Here is a 23,520-nt window from a genome sequence, read left to right as displayed (position 1 = left end):
ATCCACAAACCATTTGGCAGGAGGAAGCACGCGGTATCAGGAGCAGGTAGAGTTGGCGCGGCCAACACGCTAGCTCCCCGGAAAAGAGAGTACGGTACTATGAGAATCGGATTGGTAGGCAATGCCAAGCAGGGCTGCGGCGGTGGAGAATCCCCGGGACTTGCGCTCGTAGGAGGCGATGCCTTTACCGACGAGGACGCGGCGCTTGCCGGCGGTGGTGTGTCCTTGACTACATGCCTGGTGCTGCAATAATGAGTCTTGTGAGCTCTGTACGTCTTCAGCGAGCTGAACCTGATGTCGCAGTTTCTACAATATCTCTCCGCCTCTTCGTTCAATGATCCATTGGAAGCCGTTGTAGCGCCGGTCGCCGGTGTTGTAGCCACAGCCGGCACCGTCGGTATCGTAGGCGGAGCCGGCGATGCCGCGTGCATTCTCATGTGCCTGTTGAGGGACACCTTTTTATCCGCGCTGTACGAACAATGCGGGCAAGCGTACGCCTTCCTGACTTCGAATTTATTCGACTTCTCCTCGTCCTCGTCGTTCGCGGTTTCCTCTTCGAGCCGTGGACGATGCGCGCAGTAGAAGGTGCGGTGAGCTTCAAGAGTGCTCGCTGAACTGAATCGAATACCGCAGGGTGGGCAGATGAGGGGTGCTGGCCTAGCTGGTTCCACTGTGATCGTCTCCTTGCCGTCGGTCGGCAGCACGTACAACCGACCTGAAGCGATCGCTGAAACGTTTATCAATTCTTTAATGTCAACACTGTAAAACATGAGCTTCTTAATGGAAGTAACTTAGCACAGTTATGTACACTTAAGAAACTCATCAAAGTCAGGCTAAAGGATGAATGAATCATTGTGTAAGCCTAGTTTTATCTTACAGTGGGAACTAATACTGAATACCAGTAGACCTTTACGAAACCATTGAAAATTACCATTTTGTAGGCCAGCTGGCAGTGGCGGTACAGGATTCGGCGGCGAGGTATTTTCTGATTTGATGGTGAGCGCGGCCACAGCGGCAGGTCGAAGAGCGGGATCCGTCGCCAGACTAGCATTGAGTCTCAGTCTTGGTGCTGCTTCGTCGTCGAGCTTCAGTTTCTTCTCTGACGGTGGATCATCCGCGTTTGACCGCCTCGACGAGTCCTCTGAGTCTCTCCTGCAGACGGAATCTCTCCTACGGATCGAGGAGGACGAGGACGACGACGACCGCGGCAGACAATCCTCTTCTTTAACCACGATCATCGTCTCCTCGTCCGTGTCTTTGGGACTCGACTCGCGGTTCTGATTCGGCTTCGAGGTAGCATGTCGGTCCCTCGAGCTCCTGGTAACCTACAGATAAAGGAGAATCGGACGGATTAACATATCCGCGATTCCAGGATCTATCGTTCCTATCGTTATCTCGTTGTTTATCGGTTTTACCTCGATATCTTCGGTAAGACTAGCCAGCCGTTTCCGAGCGTCTTCGGAGAGCACGCTAAGCCTCAATCTGATATCCTCCGCGGTCGAGTTCGCGATCGAGACCGACGAGGACGGTGGATTCAGTCTCGGCGGTGGCGGAAGGCTTGATTCCTCCTCGACGACCGGCGCGATCGGGCTGGAAACCGCTGATCCACCGCCGTCCACGCCACTGCTTACCGACGGTGTCTTCTCCGAGTCGCTCCATTCCTCGTCCTCCCCTGCAAAAGAACAAACCGAGTTAGAACAGAGGTAACGTATCTTCCGTGATCATCCTTCGTCAACCGTATCCAGATTAACAAGCGTTAACGAAAGAAAGATGTCTAAAAGACACGATATAAACGCGATCTCGAAAGCAAGAAGATATATTTGAAATGTTATCTTTATTATTCCTCGTACATTTCTTCAGCGCACCCCAGCGACGATCTGCCTCCCGTGAAACGACCATAGCGGATCCACGTGGCAGGGACGCGGCCGGTTCGCCGTAGCCGGAAGTCGAGGCGAACGGAAGAAAAGTAGAAAGAAAAAAGTGCCGGCACACGCACGATCAACGATGCGTCCCTATGGCCGTACGGCTCCCTAATGGTCGCTCGCCACGCCAGCCTTTGCGTACCCTCTGTTCCCTTCTCCCCTGCCGTTCCTTCCCGCCTATCTCTCTCTATTCATCTATCTATCCCCCTACCAGCTACCCACCCCACTTCGCTGCACCCTTCGCACGCCTCTCGGCTCCCCACCATTCGGCCGACGAGCTTCGCGGCGTGTCGGCTCCGACGCCCGAAGGGGCTGCTTCTCGCGTCGAAATCTCGGTTAAGCCGGCCAGGGTTGTTTGGGTTATTGCCCGGCCGGTCCTCCGTCCCTCGAAATGGAACCGTCTTTCACAGAATTCGACTGAGGACGCGCGACCAATCTCTGTTTTCATCTTTCGGTTAGATCTCTAGATCGCTAGATACTCTCAGGGTACTCTTAAGATCTAGCGATCGTCTAGCTTCGTTTATCTGTTCTCGATGCCGAGGTATGAAGGATCGGCGCGCATTTTGAAGCGAGTACCTATGGTTCCTCGTGAAGGATTGAAAGTATAATTACAAGACTCGTGACTATGAAAAGGCGACACCGTTAATGTCCCACCGATGACATCCGCATATGAAAAATTTGAGTGGGATGCAACGCCCAGGAATCTCGGCGAACTTTCGTTACCTTTAAACGTGAACTTTCCACGGCGAGAGCATGTTTTGCTTCAATTATACTAAGCGAGGAAAGAAACCAAAGTAACGAAAAGGTATGCATTGGGTACTACAACGGAGCCGGTAGGCTAGCAGTTGTCTTCGAGTTCTACCAGAGACCGGCGGTATCGTCGAATCTCCGGGTTCGAAAATATCCTGTTGCCAAGAGGTGTAACACCATCCGGACACCACCTTGGACAGCATCAAATCCTTCTCTTTCCGATCCCGAGGATATCCACGAGCGGGACGCCGGGAGACAGCCACCCTATCCCGCACCTTCCGTCCAGGTGGGTTGTCCTCGAAATCGAGACGACACGCGTATCGTTCGTCGAATTACCCGGATGCTTTAATTGCCTCCTTGGGCGAGGCTCAGCGACGGCGGAACAGAGTTCTGCCAGGCGAGAGGGGGAAAAGAGGTAGGAGGCGCGAGATGCCGAAGGAGATTGGGCAAAGGGTTGCAGCGCACTTCTGGGCTATCCCGCGCTCGCATCTACAGCTCAGTCGTGTTCCTTCTGCCTCTCTGTAAATAAGCGGTCATCGATGGATCCGGCACCGGTGCCTCCTCGCAAGGCACCACGGTTCTACCTCCCTTTCTCTCTCGCTCCCTTGTCCCCGTCCCACGTTACTTTTTCACCGTTCCCGCTTTTCTAACGCGCTATCTCGTCCGCCGTCTGTTTCTTCGTTCGCCCGTCGCTTCCTAGGTACGAACCGTCCCGTAGCATTCTTAATTACGCCTGGGTACAAGCTACCTGGGATACGTACGCCCCCGGACTTAACAGCGATAACGAGGATCGAAATTGGCAGACAATCGAGTTACTTCTCCGGGGTTTCGCGTTCTTTCGGAGTCTCGCGTTTAGTAGCAGAGAGAGAGAGTCCTATCGATTCGATAACACTTTCTCGAAGCTTATCGGCGGTTTTCGATGAACCTGTGATTTGCGTCATAAACTAACATTACTAGATCGCAAACATTTGTGCACTTATGGCAAGATATTCAGCTGCTCGCGTTTTCTATGAATATATGTATTTATCAGTCTTCGGTACTAGAATAAGATACACGAAGAGAAGCGAACCAATGCAAGGGTTGCAGAATCGTGTCCTCCGCTCTTTACAGTCACCTCACCGGTCCCGAGCGACGCGTTCGCACGGAGAGGAAGGCGTGGACTACCGTTCCGAGCGAAACTGTGCCGAACTTTTCGGCTCTGAGGATAGGCGAAACAGGTTACAGAGGAGTGAGAGAGGATTTTTATCTTTATTGCGAAGTGATTCGAGAATTCGGCCGGGAAACAACCGGAACAAGGGCCGCGACAAAGCGAAACAGAGCCGTAAGTGGCGAAAGAGCGATGCTTCCGAAGCCCGTTTCTCACGTGGCCGCGGCTGTTCGTTTCTTCGCATAAAGCGGGGCCGAAGGTGTACACGGGCGCGGTATCGGTTCTGAGAAAGGCTTATCAGCCGGTGGATATGTTAATGGCGGCCGTGTTTCCCCACCCCCTCCTCTTCTTTTCGAGATATATTACACCCTCAGCACCCGGAGGTGGTTGGTGGCAGTTGTAGGTGGTTGTAGGCGAGTAAGGTGCAGCCCTCTCGATCGGGAACGCTTGCATGCACGCGCAATTAAGAACGCTCGGAGCTGGTAACGACAATAAAAGGCACGGACTACGGCCGAACAGCGCCGCGAGAAGTTTAATACAATTTGTTAGCGGCGAACACGGTATTAAGTATTAACCGACAGATGCAAGCAGTCTTCATTAGAAAATCACTCGGTTCCGTCGTGATGAATGTCATTAACCCACTACTTCATTTTATCTATCATCCCAGCTACCATAAAATTTAACTCGCATTCAACGGAATGCTATCGTACACACCTACAGCAAAATATATAATTTCCAACCTGCACCGACGCACGGCGAACAACTAACTTTCACGGATCCGCGCGTTAATCTAAGCTTCCCATGCTCGTCTATTTCACTCAGGTTTAATCCAGACTTTCCCAGGTCCATCGGAGCCCGTCAGCGTCCACCCGATGAAGCCTTGCCATCCAAACAAGCTAGGTTCATCGTTCGAGCCCGGTCGCGAGGCGGTAGTGGATCGCAGGAGTTGGACCGTCAACGTCAAAGAAAAGATTCCCGGGGCTGGACTCCGAGGAACACCGGCCGAGAGGCGAGATCGGCTCGAGGAGCACGAGGAAGCCAGAGAGGCCCGGTTCGCGCGGCGTAGGAGCCGATGAGAAGGTTGCGACTTGAGCTCTCACTTAGCAGCCGCAGTGTCACGATCGGGACGGCTGCATTAGCATATCTCCACGGTGCAGCGTGTAGAGCAGAGGGGAAAAAGACGGTGGCTCGGGTCGGCGTAAGCGCGACGAGGATCGTAGGCGTGGCGGGGCGAGCGGCCGGCCGGGGGAAGGACAAAGAGGTGGAGGAGGACAGAAAGAGAAAAGCGAAGTGTTCATGGATGCATCGGTACGAGTGGCATGCATCTCTGGCATGGGTCGTGGCCCCGTGAAAAGAGGGCGCACACTACCATAATACGACTCTCCGAAGAACAAGACGATGCAGAAGAAGAAGAAGAAGAAGAAGAAGAAGAAGAAGAGGAAGAACAAGAAAATGAAGGTGAAGTAGAAGAAGAAGAAGAGGAAGCAGAAGAAGAAGAAGAAGAGAAGGAGAGAGGACTCACTCAGGCCTTACCAGGGCCCTGCCTGTTACCTGTACGTCGCGTGTTTGCCTACCCGCGTCACGATCAGGATCCTATTTGCATAGCGCCGATGAAGCTGCTACCGTTGCGCTCGTTTTCCTGCCACCGGTGTACACTTCTGATCGCTACGCGCCCCGGATGATGGCCGCAGGAAGCAGCTGAGCACCTCCTGCCACTGGCATAGAACGACGCCTTTGCTCTACGTTCAATTTAACCCTTTTACGGTCGAGGTAACGATCTAACGTTACTCCAGAGAACGGAGAGTTATCGCCGTCGTTAGACCGCGGATATTTGCGGCTTTATCGGTGAGAACTTTAGGAAGTTTTTCGTTGTTGATCCGAAATATCTAAATAGGGGAATTGAATGGTAGTTCGTCTTTCTATAGGGTTTCAGCTAATAACATCTACGCTAAGAATATCGATTCTTTGAGTCGAAGATTCGACGGATCCGCGTCCCAGGCGAACCTTCGCAAGGACAATTCGAAAATTTTCCGACTTGCCGGATTTCCCGGCGAGTTCACGATCCGATCTCGAGGAACTAACGGACAATGGGCATGACGGACGTTGGATCGCGCGATGTAGTACACATTGGCCACAATTTACCGAACGTCGCTCGTCCATGTCCCGATTCAATTAAACGTCGATACAATCGATCAATTCAATTCGTCCCGTTACACTTCGCTCTTCAAGATTCACCGAGCATCGCGCAAGCACACCTCATTAAAACGCAAATCTACCCGATCGATACGATATCTCCGATCTACCTTTATTCCGGACCTGCTCTCCCCGTCGTTTTCTTCGTCGATCGGCGATGGGGGAACGAGGGGGATGGGGCGGAGCGCGAGGAGGGTCGGGAGGAACGGAGAGAGGAAATCTTGTACAGACCGTCCACGTTCGTCCATCCCTTCCAAGAAGTTCAGATCACGTCGTGGAGCACATTATTCATGCAAAGCTCTTACTACGTCCACCTTCGTCTCTATCTGCGTATCAACACGCATGGCTATACATACGTGGACGTCATACGTGTATAGCGAACGCCGGCACGGTCGATTCGTGTCGCCCCCTTTGGATCTATGTGCCAGGAATCCACTGTTCAACGTCATTCACACAACGTGACCATTCATATGCCTTTTTCGGGACAGCTCGTGCGGGTTCCCATAGATGACTTGGCTACCTCTGATCTTGCCAGGGATTGTTCGCGACGCGTCGAATCAGTTTCGAAACAATGACGGTCGGAGGTTTGGAAACAAGCGAATCCGATGTTCGCCGAATCAGCTTCGAGACGATGAAAGTTTGGAAAATCGAACATGATTTTTCAGACGATCCAATGCGCTCAAGGGTGGATCGCGAATGTTACTTTACAGTGATCGACGCTACTTTCTCTATAATTAATAGCATTCGAATCACGTTGCCAGCGCGGAAAATTATAAATAGCAGCGTGACTCAGTAGTGACCCACGCCGGATTGAACGTGTCACGCGGGTTACATCATGCTTCCCGCAGAACCGATCGATCTGTCCATTAAATTGATCCGCAAAGCGGACCGGGTCTCGGTCGAATCGCTTAAGAAAAATGCAGTGCGATGTTGCAAGACACTTCTTTGAATCTTATTTTCCGAATGCAAGCGATCCTCGATGAAACATTTGGAAATTGAAACCCTATGAACAATAATTATGTTTAAAGTAATCGTCGCTGCAGCGCCATACTTTGATTATTCAAAGTGCTCCGTATTGAATCGATCCAAGGGGCAATAATTTTCCAGCGAACAGTCGCGTCGCGCACAATCAATTCGAAAATTGAATTATATTGTTCGCCGATTCCGATCGGAGATCAATCTGCGATCATCGTTTTCGTCGAACGCGGCCGGCGAACGTCGTTCTGTTGCGTGTTCGCGCGTTCCATGCGAGAGCATTTACGCTCGGCGCGCGCGTTCGCACACGTAGCCCCCTCAATAATGATAGTAATTATGCTAAAGGGTGACGATAAATCCGTGCGGAGATATCGTGACAAGATACCAAAACATTCCGACTTTCAGCCATTACCACTTAATTACCCGATCGGCCGCGTCTAGATCCACGCGGTACACATGCCAATTACTTGTCGAGAATATTAGCTACGAGCCGCTTGTACGGTATGCTCCTCGAGATCATCGTTAACCGTCATATAATAAAATGGAGCTTCGAGGTGAAATTGCGAATAACAAAACATGTAAATTACTGAGAAGGATGAATAAATTTGTGCAACAGTTAAGCGTTCGATTTCGCGCTTAGTTCTTCGAGAATAAATATATACAACGAAACGAGGAATGTGTGTTAGCGGAAACGGAATGATCTGAACATTTGGATCAATTAATACAGAGCGGAAGGGAAGGATTTCTCATGATACTATCCGCTGATCTGGAACATTGTTTTTAACAATTGAATATGCACAAACGTTATTCTTTATGCTTTGTGTAAGCGTATGATATAATTACCACTGTATTCACCGGTGAATCGTGATTGTATAAATTCTCGATTAATCGAGACCATCGTGGAATCCATCGTCATTAAACCCATCTAACTGGTAGCGAACCGGTGTCCCGGCCATTGTCTATTACGGCCGCGAATAAATAGATAAACAAATGATCCCCATAAATTTCCATACGATTGTCCTACGTCGAAAGCATTCTGGTACGGGGAACGATCTCCGATCAGCGCCGGGACGCAGCTGTTTCTTCTTTTATCGCGCGACAGGAACAGGATCCGTGCAGGTCGTTTCGCTTGCTAGCAGGACCTTCGAGGGACGTTATCAGTACTCACCATCTGTCACCGACTTGGTTTTCACTGCTTTTGCTGGCGATTTTGTTTCTGTTGCCCGGCGCGAAACCAGAATCCCAAACCGGCGAGGAAACGCTCCGTGCGCGCCGTTTGCCATTTCCGATCGGCCGAGGGAAATGCGACGAGGAATTTAATTAATTGTTATTCCACCTATGTACAACTTCGAATCGCTACACACTTCGATATCTGTACATTGAAACTTCGTTAACCGGTAGATTACATGTCTCGACATTTTCTACTAAAAATTCTGTTCCAACATTCCACTCTATTCCAATCAATATTCTACAACACGATACAAAAAGCCTATGCCACCAATACTTAGTAATCATTTTCCACGTATCTTTCAACAAATCGAAACTCCAATCGCAAAACAGGAATCCTGACAACAAAAATTTGCTGACAAGTGAATATCGATGATAACCTTTTCATTCCCCGTTAATTTTCACTTATAAACGGGAACACCGAACCCGAGAAGACAGACGGATCCGGAAAGAATTTTTCACGAATTCCTCGGAGGATGTTGCTGCCGCGATCCGCCGAGAAGTGGGAAGAAAGGAAATACACGGTCTCGCGTTTATTTTTTGCCCGCTGCCCTCGTCGACGTTTTGTTCGTTCGCCGTATACGGGAATTCGGAATTTTAATCGAAAGGAGGAGGCGGCCGGAGATAATTTTGAACGCGTGTACGCAGCACGAGCCCGTGTACCACGCGCATTGAATATGCAGGGGACAGGATATGGTTTATACGTGTCGCCGATTAAGCCTTAAAAGATGGGGCAGTCATTAAGAGATACCAGCCGTTGACACCGCGAAGACACTCGCGCCGATAAACCTTCCTCCTTTTTCGTTTCGCGATCACGCCTCCCGGCGTGCCTCGCTTTGGCCTTTGGGCTTCAACCCTTGGCGGCTCCGCGATTTTTTCGAACGTTTTGCGCCGCGCTGTGCCGTTCCGTGCCGGGCAATTTAAATCCGCCGGTGGGAGCGCCGGACGATGTACCGGTAATTATGGCGGATCACGGATCGGAGGAGTTCGAGGAGGCGGAAGTTAACGTCTCGCCGCCATTTTCGGGAGAACCGAGTAAATTTTAAGGCAGATTTTTCGGTCGCCTGCTCTCGGTTCTTTTAACGCGTCCACTGCCACGAGAATTTTTAGCGTTTCAGTTGTTCCTTCAGGATGAAGAGCGACGGTATTAACAAGAATTATTAATGATTCGGTGTTGATATTCTTAGGTTACATTATTATAATAGCCTATGCTATTGAATACTTTTTGAATTCAGAAATTGTTTGTCATTGTTTTTTTAGCGATTTGGAATATTAATAATCTTGGATAATAATCTTGGTCGTTTATCTATGCAAGGGATAGGTTTCTTAAGTTTTATAGTATTGGTTAGTTGGAAGACATTGCGAGCGTGAATATTTTCTGGGGTTTCTATCTATAATTGTCCGTTTCCGTGAAGAATAATATTCAGGCCTGACATTAATATCCCGTTTATTCGTGTTAATGAATTCGGACGGACGCAGATCACTCATTTGTCCGTGTAATCGTTCCGAGGAATATTTACGCATTCGATCGTACGCGATTCGCAGATGTAAAATATTACATCGTTGAAAGGATAACTGTAGTTTTAATCTTCACCGTGGATCAATTTCAGAATGATTTAGCACGGAGGAACAGAAGTGAAAACAGAATTCGCTGAAAATATTATTTCTGTTAATTCTACGATCCTATGATAAATTACAGAACCCGCGATAAATTATTCAACGTTCTCGCGCGGCAGAACGGTAAGCATAATCGATACAATCTTCGTTCCGGTGATTTCAATGCCGGGCAAGGAGCGTCGCGCGGTCCGAATCCGTGAACGGCGACAAAACTCCGTCGCCGCTGTCGGTTTTTTCTATTTTTTCAACGTTGAAACCACCAAATAATCAATACGACGCCTCTGTGTTTCCTCAGTGAAACGACAAAAATACCTCACACCCGAATTTCCATCAATTCCCGTCGCAGTGCGAGCGCAAACGAATCAATTAACCCGATCCGCTCATTCGTCAAACTGATTATCTTTGTGAAAAGTAGAAAGATCGGATGAAACCGCATACATAAAGAACCAATTAAATCCTTTAACGCTGACGTATGAAGACATCCAGGCGGAATTAATCACTCTAACCCGTGAACGACGCAATTAACAACTCACCGCGATACCGTTCTGCATCTTGAACCGTTCGAAACCAAGGAATCTGGAATAGATCGTTCCGACTCGTTTCCACTGATCCGATCGTTAATCACGATCCGCGGAAACTAATCGCGGCGATCGTCGAGCCGGCCGCAGAAGGAAGTGGCGGCCACGGTCCGGCGGATAAGTTATTGTTAAACAAACAACGGGGCCGCGTAACGACCGAGTCCACCCCGCTCGCGCTCTGTCCTCTTTCCATCGGGCCGAGATAAACCTATTCAGCGGAGGCAACAAAGAAGGGAGCCGGGGTCCGGCCGGTGGATCCCGACGACGACGACGACGACGAGGAATAAAACAAAATCCAGGCAATTATATTCACGAAATATTCCGGGGGCGAGCGGCCGGCGATACCATCGAACTCCCTTTTCTTCATTCTTTCGATACAATCAACGAAAATGGATCTGGATCGAGTCTCATTGTGGCAGGAGAGGATACTACGACGTATAACTACCCGAAAGATCTCTGGAGGACCGGCGGAGAGGCGAACGTCCAAAAAGGGAACACAGGGAAAAGAACGCGGCGGGAAGAGGGAGGAGAGAAAAAGAGAGAGAGAAAGGGAGAGAGAGTGAGCGAGAGAGAGAGAGAGGAATGAGAGGAGAGACGAGAAGATGGCCAGAACCGCTTCTCGTCTAGCTGTAGATCTAATCTCTCGTTCCCGCGCTGCGTGCCTAATTAAAGATCGATATCTCTCGATATTATTGCACCCCCTCCCCCCGTCTGCCACCTTCCAGCCACCCCATCGCTTTGCCAACCAACCACCACCCTGTCCCCCTCTGCCGCCGCCACGTAGCAGGTTATTAAATTCTCCTATCTCGAGGATCTGGACTGGCCGGTCCTACCCCGGCCGTATCTGATCCGGTCAATCTTTAGTCTCGTTACCTTTCGGCCCTCCGTACGGCCGGGATCGAGTCGATTCGACTCTTTACAAATTTCCTCGGGGACCGCGCCATGAGAAACGGCCCGCGTATGGAGAACACCGGCGGGCTGCCATTCAGAAGTTCGTCGATCGTGTTCGGCAAGACGTTCGGTTGAAATGAGAGTGACGTTGAGTTTGAAAGTTCTTTTCGGGGGATTCAGTAGGTTACGATGTCTGTTCTCTTTCGTTTATCGTTTCTTCGTGGCTAAGCGGTGTCAGTCATTGATGCACGTTTGTTTTTCTAGTAGGAGAATTGGTTGGTTGTTGTTGGATGCGTTTGGTAGGTAATTTAATTGTTTCTCTTATGTGATAATCGTGTAATGGTATTTGATATATCGTATTCGAATATTCCGATTTCAGCGTTTTTCACTGACGAGTGTGGAGAATTTTTGTGAGTCGAATGAAAAACTTGGGTTTACCATTGAAAGAATTATCGTGCTTCTATCTCGTTTTTTCCCGTCGGTTCGTGTCGGGATACGTGTCGGGTTCATTATTCCACTTCGGATACAAGCAATTAAGGTTACGGGAGAAGCTTTGGGCTATTGGCATGTTTGCGATGAACGATAAGATGATTGCCTCCTGAATAGAACCCATCATTCATCTGCTTAGAAGAACAACTGTTCCCATACGCGTGCTAACTATCGTCCCGGGATCTTTGTTAATCGTCTTTGTCCGGATGGATGCCATGGCAGGCGTCGCTAATAAGAAACTTTTAATATCACAATATCAGAAGGTATCGTACAATAATGCAACGAAATTTCTACCCACCAGGCAATCTAATTGAACACAGATAATATTCGTACATTCTCATTCAAAGGAATTCGAATAATCAGCATTTCTTTCTCTCATTATTATATTTCATCGTCGCCCAACTCGATTCGATGTCATGTTCTATTTGAATCCCAGATTCCAAGCTTCGAGTTTCCCCAATAAAACGCGCGGAATCAGCAGTTAATTAGTTACAAAGTTTGCTCGAAAAGAGACGCAAAGGACCGATCTCTTAATACGTCACGGTTGGTATCGTGTCTTGGGTTCGAGCCCCGGACGTCGATGAAGAAACATCTTTTAGCGTCGATCAGCGAATCGATCGGCACCGCTGTGAACGGGGCTTAAACATTGAGACGTGACCAATGCTCGTTGCCACGAAGGCAATGCCACATCGGGCAATTATCGCTCGGCAGGACCTCGACGTGCATATATTAAGTCCGACTTTGTTTCTATCTTCCTCGCTCCCCAGCTGTTCCGGTGTACACGTGCGACAGAGTTCGTACGCGAATGACGAGGACGACGACTACGACGACGACGAGGACGACGACGACGATGAGGACAACGACGAAGACGACGACGACGACGAAGACGACGACGACGACGACGACGACGGTGAATCGACACACCAAGATTTCGTATCTGACCAGGACACTTCTCGCCTACCTTCTGGACGACGTTTTAAGATCGATATCGAACCGCTCTGGAAGTCGACCGAATGAATAATTATCAATGGGAGGACCCGCTATATCTTGCCACCTTGCCCCTCCTCGCCCTCCTTCGTTCTTTCTCTCTCAGGTAGCTTATGGAGTCCTCTTTCTCGATTTTACTTTCTCGTCGACGAGAGTCTCGCTTCGTGTAGCGTTCGTCTAGCTTGTCCTCCGTGAAAACGGATTCGACGGTCTCTTGCTTCTTCTTCGTACTTCGAATTAACATCTTGTGTTTCAATCGAATTTAATAAATATAGATGTTACTCGAGTTAAGCGAACTGTAAGGGAATATATAATGGTTACGAGTATTTAAATTGAAGGCGAGTTTCAGTGAAATATAAAAGAAGAATTGTTAACGAGGAACGTTTTAATGGAAGCGGTTATCCAAGTTGAGCGCAGTTTGAAAGAAGTTGTTGCAAAACATCGTTTCATAAAACGTTACCTGGTAATACGGGAATGTCGTCGTAAGGGGTTGTTTACGATCGCGTTCAAGAACAATCCCCCGTGTCTCGAACTCTCACGTACCAGTATACGTGCCCCGAACTAACCACCCCGTTATATCTCGGTATAACCAGTCCGTACATCCAGTTCCCGGTAAAATGTTTTAAGGACGCTGTACACAGACCGTAAACATCGAGAAAATGAAGGAGGGAGAGTGAGGGAAGATACACTTAAACCACCGTAAAAGTATAATACAGAAGCCCGGTCTTCGAGGGGGTGCAAATTTCTTAAACTCCTTGAAAATATGAGATTATGTTTTTAATCAACACATATTCAACATCTCTGTAAATATTTCCTTCTGTCTCTGCCAATTGTTTGAAAAGAGAACCTCGAAATTATTTGGAAAGAATCGAAACACTTTTGAACGTTTACAAAAATCTTCATCCCCATTTTCATCCTTTCAACGCTTTCTATATTTCGAAAGATTCCTCATTCTACATTATTCGAAACTTCTTCTAAGAATTAAAAAACATCTCTCTCTCTCTCTTTCTTTTATACGTATATATAATATATAAATAGAAATTACTCATTTCCACATACGTAAGTATCCCCATCCCCTTCTCAACATTTTCAACGCTTCCACCCCTCCAAATAAATCCCTCCTCGATACCCGCGACCGAATTACTCGACTCGAAGAGCTGGCTGGCGTAAATTCACGAACGGAGCATCGGTTTCAGCGGCGTTTACGAGGGGTCGGCGGGGTGCGTGGCTCGTTAAAATTATATTCTTGTTGCGGGCCTGCATTATGCATGCGGATGCACCGGCCCGGGGACGGGCACGTACGTTCGTTTGCCGCCGCGGGTGTAAACCGTTCGAAGACGAACGGGGAGTAGAAGTTGCCACTTTACTATTTAGGGGTGGAACGACGGCGGCTGTGGGGCGGGGGAGGGGGTGGAATCGCTCAATTCCGATAATATTGGACCTCGCCGGCGGGTGTTGCTCGCGTAGACTCGGAAAGGGGGCGAGAAAGTCGTAAATTGTTACGCGGAGAGGAGGGCGATACGTGAAAATGGATTTTTATCGGGCGGCTGAGGAAGTCTGCGCCGGGGGATGCCGGGAGTGGAAGTTAATTTTGCGCCGTTTATCGGTTTCCCTCCGGATCCTTCCACATTTTCGTTTATCTTCACATTATTTTTCGCCGGATTATTATCCCATTAAACGGCGAACACTGTTGTAATCATTGAAAAGAACTCCTCGGAGAACTGCAATCCGCCGGATTTAATATCTCACTTTCATTCAAATTATTTCCTCGAGTTTCTACGTATCGCGTAAACTCCCCGTCATCTCGTATCTATAATGCTACGCGTCAAAGCGGTTTCTAACGAATCAGAAACAATACTCATTCCCAAGGAGAGACGTTCTCAGCGTTCACGATCGCTTATCCAAACAGTTTTCATCCCCTATGAATGTTTCAAATGCAAACGACACGTCCGACGTTCTTTCGCGATTCAAAGAAAACCAACTGGTTCTCTCCAGAGGAAAGATCTCTTTGTCGACCGTTTCATCCCTCATCGACGAATTATTCAAGCCTCCGCTTCATCCCTGTCTTTTTCGCGCGGCTGTCGCTGTGGCGTTATCAGCGCGACGGAAAATCGGGTTAAGCGTCTGCGTCACGTCCGGGCGCCACGGGAAAGGGGTTGCGCGCAGGGCCTTATTAAGAAAAATGGCGTGGCTTCGAGAAGAAGCAACACTGGGGAGGAGGAGCGGTAGAAAACAGAGAGCGGACACGGCGTTATCTCCGTGCAACCCATTCCTGCGACCTTATCTACCGTAAAAACTTCGACTTTAACCACCGGGGATCATAATCGAGCTTATCTCTATCCACCAACCCCCTCCCTTCCACTTCCTCGTGCACCTCTCCCTCTGTTTCTGGCTCGTCCTCTCTCTCTTCCTCCCAGGGCCGCCTCGCCGGTGCACCAAAGGCTATCTCCCCCTTTTGCTCATCTATCGCCCCCTGACGTGCTATCGCGGATTTTATCGCGAAACTCTGAACCGACCCGGATAGACGGAGATCGCGAGAAAGAAAGGAGCTGCGGATAGAGAGGGGGTGAGGCGGCAGGGGAGGATTTTATTGTACAGAGCGAGTTGCGAAAGGTGCGCGATTCGAAAAGTCGCGGGCGAGGTGGTTGCCAGGATAGAAATTATATTTTATGGATGCGGGCTTTTTACTTCGACGAAGCTTACAGTGAATTCTGTGTATTCCGAGGTTTCAGTTTGCGGAGAAGTGACGTATTTTGTGAGAAATCAATGTGACCTTGCGTGGGAATGAAAGAGGGGTGGAACATTTCGGTAATTTATTCGTCTAATTATTGGAGGCTCGCCAGTTTTGTAACCGAGTCGCTTGTAACGAGATTTCGCGAGAATGCATGCACAGAGACTCGAGTAGAGATAAATAATTTTGTTGCCAGTATCCCCTTTGTCTTAATGGCTCTTTGCTTTTTGCTCGTCAAAGGCGGCGAATGTTCAGCGCGTTCGAAAAATAATTGTAGAAATTCGTGATAAAAAATATTGTTAAGCAACGCGGATTTACACGCGTCCCGCGGTTGCCTGCTTACTTTTTCCAGGCGCTCCGACGATAAAATAGTTATGTATCTGTCGGTCGCATCGGACCCGTGATATATTGCAGGATTGTGGGCTGACCCCTTTATCTGGCGGGTTCTTTTTTAATTGTTCGACGATTTGCGAAACACGCAATCGGTCGATGCTGCAATCGTATGCGCTTTTTGCTCGTGCATCGTGTTTTTGCCATCCGGCGCACGGTGTTTATGCAAACGGTATTTTTGTTAATTTCGCGCGAAGCTGTTCGATATCGCGAGCGTAAAATCATTTCGTTTTTGAAGGTTTCCACGTTAAATATTCCACCATTGGAACATTCGCTTTTCCAAAAATACTGGGAACGTCACGTTCCTCTTGAACGCTCGTCTCGATCCCCAAAAATCCTGGAATTCTTTCGTTCGGAAACTCGGGGAAAGAAATTCAAGAAGAAAAATCGTTTCCGCCGCGAACAACCTCGTCGCGTAGAAAACGAAACGAAAACGGCTGCTCCGCTGCAATTTTATCGATTGCGTTTACAAGCACGTAAATCCTGCGGTTCAGTAATGGATTGATAACACATAATCGTCAATTTTAACGCGCCAATCGATGTCCGGGGCAAGAAACGAGCAGAATCCGATTGAAAATTTGCGGAGCACGTGACGAACGCCCCTCCGCTCTTCGTCCGTGGGAGAATGCAGCCACGGGGGTTGAGTCGACAGACGGAGAGGAAAGTCGTAAAGGTAATCGTGCTTTTTCAGGCGCCGTCGTTAAACCTAATCCCTGTGCACTCGCGCACCTGCACCGTGTCTTTCCGAGTCGCTTAAAATGTTTTTGCACCGTGCGGCAACTATAATGTATCGCATCGATAGTATCGATAACGGCTTTTTCCCCTGTGTCCGTCTGTCACAATCTATTGTTCTCATTCCTCCGTTCCTTCGCAAACCCTCATTCACAAGTTCCCACGTTCAATCCTCGTGTACAAATTTTTATTCACGAATTCTCACTTGCGAACCTCATTCGCTAATTCTCATGTTCCAATCATCACTCACAAACTTTTATTCGCCATCTCTAATTCTAACGAAAAAATTCCTACGCAGAAACTCTCAATTACAAATTCCCCCTCGTTAATTCCAACGAAACAATTCCTCTTCGCAAACGCTGATTCACGAATCCTTATCCACGAATCTTCACACACTCACAAATCCCCCGCGAAACCTCATTCGCAGAGTCCAACTCGCAAATCTCCCTCCAGGAATTCCGATTGGCCGGAAACTCCGTCGGAGATCTACTCCCAAAAATCTACACCTCCGATCGGACGATCCCCGATCCATCCGGCTGCGCTTCCTCGCTCTCTCGTCGGACCAGTCGAACAATTAACGAGTCGGCGGAGCGAAGTCACCCCCATCGGTTCTCCATTAAACAGACGGATGGCCCGCGATTAGGCTTCCCCGGATAAACGGACGGCCGGTGGAGGGAGAAGGGGACGCGACGAAAAAGGAGACGCGAAAGAGCAATCCCGACAACGAAAGCCGAGACAACGGGACACGCGCGAAAAAAGACGAGCGAGGTGGACATGGCAGGGATCCCGGGGAAGGAGAACAAGAGCAAGAAGAGGAAGAGGAGGAAGGAGAAGCGGTGGAAGGAGGAAGAGGGATGGCGCATAAAGCATAAGCAATAACGAGGGTCCTGGACTATCATCGACCTATCGGAAATAATTATTTTCGTTCTATCGAGTGAGCTCGATGGCGAAGTACGCGGCGGGGCCCAACGGTGGGGGACACCGAAGATGTAGGGGGGAGGACGACGGGAGGAAAGGGAGCAGAAAGTGGGGAGTATAAGTAAGTATAAGTGACTTTGCCACACGGTCCTCAGATAATGCCAAGGGCCACCTTCCAGGAATTAGTATTTATTGTGACGCGGATTCAGATAGCGGTCACGGTACGTCCCTGCCTGGGCTACGTACCTGGGGCCCCCAGTCCTACGAATTATGGTTTTCAATATGATGACGGTTTCGTATCTGCCGGCCTCGCTCGCCTCGTCCCTCTCTCCCACTCTCTAGTTCTCTATCTTCTCTCTCTCTCTCTCTCTCTCTCTCTCTCTCTCTCTCTCTCTCTCTCTCTCTCTCTCTCTATCTTTCTTTCTCTTGCTTTTTTGCTCCTTCTTTCTTCCTCTTCGTCTTCGTCTTCGTCTTCGTCGCCTCTTCCCGCCGTAAGTCCGCCTTTCTCTTCGGCAGCCTTCGAGATATGCCTTCGTCCGCGGGCTCGTAAACCGTCTAAAAGGCTTCGACGATTTTTACCTCCACGCTCCTCGCGTGCAACAGAGATTGCCGCTGCGTTTCTCTTCTTCCCCCCCCCCCCTTCGCTGTTTGGTCTCTTTCGAACTCTAACCGTCCTTTTTTCTACCCTGCTCCGTCTTCTTCGAGTTCGCTCTGGTATTCGATTGGTTTTGTTGCTTGGGGGATGAAGGGTTGACGGCGGCCGCCATGAATTTCGAAGTTCGATTTCGAGGATTAAGTTTCTGAGGATGCTTCGCAGTGGAGAGGTGACTCTCGGTTGCCGTTCGACTCGTCGCGGTGTGACGGTACAATGTTTAATTGAATATTCAGCTTTGAAGATGGTGTCAACGCATGGGACGTAGAAATGAAATGGTCCTTCGTGTCGCTAATAGTGTTATAAACCATTCATCGGGCAATGACGAATATTTCAAATGAGCAATATTGTCGAGTGCAAAGGGTGAAGTTGCAGTCTTCGTCGTCATCCAAGCTGCGGTCTAAATTCTGCGATGACGAAACGCTCCGGGGCTGTTCGGAGCGAACTTGTGTACCTTGATCCTTGGCATCACCTGTCACTCTATCGCGCGTCAAAGTTTGAACAGATAGATGGACTGAGCGCTGTCGACGTGTCAGCGGGGATGAATGAGTCAATGATGATTATCTTAGAAGTAGTTTTCCTTGTTTAGATAACGCGCATTACGAATGTGCATTTTCAGTTTCTAGCGGACAGCTGTGCGTAAGAGATTAGGTATAGCGATTCCGCTCGGAGGCCACCTTCTGGAAAAAGGATTCCTTTGAAAATCAAGATGAAACTTCTCTTTTCCCGATCGTAAAGCTCGTCTTGTTCAAAGGCGACGCGACGGAAGAGAGAAAGGGGGGGAAAACGAAGACGCGGACGAGGAAGAACGCGTCGCGAACAGAAATCGAGCACCGCTCGCCGCCTGTCGCGATAAACTTTTATCAATCTGATGGGAAACGAGCGCGGGACAAGGCGAGAAGCCCGCGACAGCCGTGCTCGCGTCCAACAAAGAAAATCGGTACGGTTTCGTGGAATTCCATGGGATACCGTGAAGTATCCGCGACGGAGGTAGCAATTGCCGGGCGATTACGGTATCTCCCGTCGAGGGAAATAAAATTTCATTCCCCGACGGGATGCATTATCGTCGGGAACTGATGGAAGAACTCTCCGGCCGAGATGATTCATCGGTCGACTATTTCTTGGTTCTGTAACGTGTTTCCGGCGAGCACGATTCACACACGTATACGTGGTGTCCTCTGATCGACGCGAGCACAGCTGTTACATCCAAAAAGTCTATGATTCGATGTAAAACATATACTTCTAAAGAATAGGACGAAACTCTTCCATTCGAGACTCCATTTTCTAAGGGGGTAAAAATTGAAAATTTACGAAGTACGAGTGAATTTGGATATCTTCGTTGAATATAGGTGAATATTTAATTGACAGGGTTCTGTATCGCGTAAGAGAAGTGAAAATTGTAGACTAACATTTTGTTCTTTCGGGATATCGTCTTTGAGTAATTAATATTTTCGTGCAGCATTGCATTTTTCTTCGTTGGAGATCTTATTTACGGAACACCTAATGTATAGAATATTTGAGATGCCGGCGCGAATGCGATTAGAAGTCCTCTCGCATTTTTCTCTTTCTCCCGCGAGAGCGCGTGCTGAGATACCGCGTCGATTTGTTGGTCTATTTTTGCGTGACCGACCTTCGATCATCTGTGTGTTCCGTATTACGATCCGTTGCATTTCGAGTCGCAATCTATCGCAATCCCGACGCCGGAGAACTTTGATAGTCGGACTATCTTTGATTCGAGGACGAACGATCGCGCGAATGTTAATTTCAAGAGAAGATTATCGGGAACGGAAATTGATTCGCGGCGATAGCGGGCGGTGGCCATCTTGTTTAGAATAATTGGACGCCATTTTGAAATCGTCTTTTTTTCTTCATCGATGAAAGTCTTTATCTCGTTTTTGATTGCGACACATGTAGCACATTCTTGCTGACTGATTTACAAATACTGTTACTAAGCAGGAACTTATTTGTATCAGTTAAATTGTTAAATTAGAAACAAACTCCTAGATTTTTGCAACAACTACAAATGTTTTTGTTTCAGTTTGTTCCGTGGAGTCGTTGCTGCTGAATAATACTCGCGACGGTCCAATTCAGTAATGTCGAAATTGATTGCGAAAATGTTCGGAGCTCATTAAGTCTGATACATATTACACGTTACACGAATTCCTTTCTTCTACATTGAAACTATTACTATTCAGCAGTGTCTAAAGTACGATCACCTGCAGCCACTTCGTTTGATATGCGTTATATGTTACATAATGCGAGATGATATAACAGCATTATCTCTGTTACAAATTAATATAAGTGAGTCTTATTAATAATAAGTCTTATCCTAAACGAAGCTATTCAATACAACCGATTCAAAGAATAATTTGAATTTACAAACTTGTCCGATTTCCGTCGACCAGGCCAATCGAAGAAAACAGAAAGTTCACCTTCCCACAGAGTTTCAAAGAAGGCGCACAGCGATCGCGGGAAATCGTTTCCGTCGCAACGCGAGAAGGTGAGGGAAACAAAGAACAAGCGAATAATAAGATAAAACGTTAATACTTTCAAGGGGAACGGTTACAACTTCCTTGTACAGCGGTATTAACTCGGGCGTCCGGCGTCCCGTGCGTTTCGGGGTCGGAGAGAGGGAGAGGGAGAGAAAGAGAAAGAAAGAAAGAGCCACCGGCCGAAATAATCCGCGAGAAGCCGGCGAGTCACGCGAAACTCTTATCCGTCGATTAGAAAACTTTTTCCGCCGCGTCTAATCGCGCCGACTTTATCTTCCGCGCGCGGCGAGACCGCTCCCTCCGGTCGGGCGGAACGGGAAAGACGACGGAATCGAGGAAAGACGAGCGTCTGGACGCCCGACGTACCCGCCGATAAGGAAACGCGTTGATATCTGGCCCGCACAATGCCGCCGTTGTGCGAAATTTCGAATAAATTCGCCGTAAATGGATCTCTAACGATCTAGAAAAAGACCGGCCGTTGCGACACTCCGATAGGGACTCGCTCGGGAATGTTTTACGTGAATTCCGTAGCGCCTGAAATAATTAGTCTCGGGTAACCATTAGTGTCCACTAAATGATGTTCCATTAAACTGTTCCGAATGTGCACCCAGTCATTCGCTTCATAAGAAATTGAACGCATAGCGATGCATTCAACTAGAATTCGACCTACAATCCTCGAATCTTACCGTTCAAAATAGAAAGAGCACGCTAAAATGTATATTAAACAACAAAAACTAAACTGCTCTGTAACATACAAGAAACACGCCAGCAATCCACGTTCAATTAAAAGCGAATTTCTCCGCGAACCCCTTGACTTCCGTGAACATACACGAAACAAAACGACCGGAGGTTAATCCACGATCACGGTAACTTCTACCGCCATCCGCATCGGAGTCCCGTGACGTGTATATCCATTGGCCGTAGAACAGGAAGAATTTCCTCGCAGCGCAAGTTTCGCAAGAGGGTGGCCGAAGAAGAAGCCGTGAGAGGCTCGCAGGGAATTCGCGACGTCGTAGAAACACAGAGCGCGGGGCGGGGGTAGGGTCGGCGTCTTGAGGGGGTTGGAGTGTACGTAGGACGAGAGCCTGGCCGGCTCGTTATCAGTCCGGGAGGTGTTATCAGCTGGATGCAGCTCCCTTCCAGGCCCCCAACCCCTTTGGCAACTCGGCAGAAGGAGAGAGAGGCGGAGAGAGGGAGGGAGAGAGAGAGCGGAGGACCAGCGTTCGAAGGTGCACGCTATCTTCCACCCCTGGAGAGATGGCTATAGAGTGCATCTAGCGATAACGAGGCAAGTTAAACAATATCGAGCTATATGAGGGCCACGACTCCCGACCGAAGATTAACCGCGTCTCTGGCAAGAAGATACTTTGGTATCTGCGAAGAATCGGCTCTCTCTCTCTCTCCCCGAGGTCTTGGACGTATTTCGAGGAAGCTGCTCCGGGGGTTGGTTGGCCGTCGCTGAGAGCCAGCCGGCATGGAACGAGGGCGGCGGTACGTGGAAACGCGCGACCCGTGATTAAGGAGTATCGGTACTTCGGGGAGAAACTTGATGAAACTTCCACCGTGCGTCGCGTTTCGGGACCGCATCCTTTTTTCGGTATCCGTCCCCTCGGGGAGTGGAATGGCGGGCTACCGCGGGGAAGTTGAATTCACCGCCGGTGACCTATATAGAGGTAGAAGTTCCGGAGGATTTTTGTTGGCTGCGAGATCCGGGGATCCTCTGATTTAGGATCACTGGAACGACGGAATGAATTTTAAGGAACTTCATGGTACATTCGTAGCGTCGCGGCGTTGAACCGGAATCTCTGAGATCCGGAAAGGTGTAGAATATGTCTTCGGATATTGAATATTTATAGGAAAGTACAGAATTCTTTTATAATTGCAAGTCGCGAATTCAGGCAACTGCATTATGCATCTATGAACGAGACCGTCGACAGCAAACGCATCGATTTTCAAAAGGAAAGTACATTTCCCGAACGTTAAGGACCCGAAAGCACGTTCGCGTTTCACTCGGAGGGAATCAAAATGGCGGTGGGCGATCGGGAGACGACGAATTTCAAGCGAGGAACAGTCAACCGCGGAACCAATCCCTCGCAACAGAAAGTCGAGCTACCAAAGCGGTACGAGCCGCCTGGGTTCTCTCGCGTCTTCGATATCTCGATCGATCGGAGAAAGAAGAAGGGAGCCAAGGGGGAGGTGAGGGCAACGAAGAAAAAGAGAAAGAGAGGAAAGGGAAGCAAGACGTCGGAGTGGTCCGTTGATCGAATCTGCGCCCGTGGAAGGGACAGGTCCCGCGATCCACGGTCCAAATATTGGGACACCGGATCTCTTTTCGTGGGGATCCAACCTCCGCGAACACGAGCGGCAGAGGGGGCGGGGTGGGGGGGGGGGGGGGGGGGCGGGAGGTTAGCAGAGATCGAGCGGGGACGGTCGAAACAAGAAGAAGACGGCGTGGAAAGGCAGATTCGAGGTGGACGAGGAAAGCTGGACAAAGATGAAGAGAAAGGGGAAGAAAGGGAGAACGAGAAAGAGAGGAGAAAAAGGAGGATCGTTGTTCAAAGATCGAGAAAGAGAAAGAGGGTTTACACTTTGGTGTATGTTGGTCGGCTTACATACGAAACGGACATCCCCCTTTTTCCTCTCTTCCTCTCTCACTCTCCTTCGCTCTTTCTCTGTCTTCCTCTCCTCCTCTCTCTTTTTGTACCGTGCCGGTGAGATAGCTCTCGAACCATGGTACCCAGGTTGCGCCGATATGGGGGCCGAGACTTTACGAGACGGTGGTCGTGGACGAGTGATTGATGAGCGGCCAAGCTAATGAGGAGCTGAGCT

The 23,520-nt window shown here is 49.0% G+C and overlaps 1 protein-coding gene across 7 annotated transcripts in view; it reads right to left on the bottom strand.

The window, feature by feature from the left end:
* ush (Zinc finger protein ush) overlaps positions 1 to 23,520 on the bottom strand; it is a 237,980-nt gene that overhangs the window by 3,384 nt on the left and 211,076 nt on the right. For 6 of the 7 annotated variants that reach the window (XM_031994371.2, XM_031994370.2, XM_076367028.1 and 3 more), the window contains 3 exons: positions 1,416 to 1,672; positions 932 to 1,325; positions 11 to 727 (listed from right to left, as the gene is read on the bottom strand). In XM_031994371.2, the coding sequence (XP_031850231.1) occupies positions 11 to 727; positions 932 to 1,325; positions 1,416 to 1,672 (1,368 nt within the window). Of the gene's footprint in view, positions 1 to 10; positions 728 to 931; positions 1,326 to 1,415; positions 1,673 to 1,850; positions 2,049 to 23,520 lie in introns of those variants that run through there. The other variant, XM_031994369.2, reaches the window with a different exon arrangement.

The sequence above is a fragment of the Nomia melanderi genome, chromosome 4 (genome assembly GCF_051020985.1).
Source record: "Nomia melanderi isolate GNS246 chromosome 4, iyNomMela1, whole genome shotgun sequence".
Lineage (NCBI taxonomy): Eukaryota > Metazoa > Arthropoda > Insecta > Hymenoptera > Halictidae > Nomia > Nomia melanderi.
The sequence above is the reverse complement of the archived record's forward strand: the minus strand, read 5'-3'. Positions and strand labels throughout refer to the sequence as shown.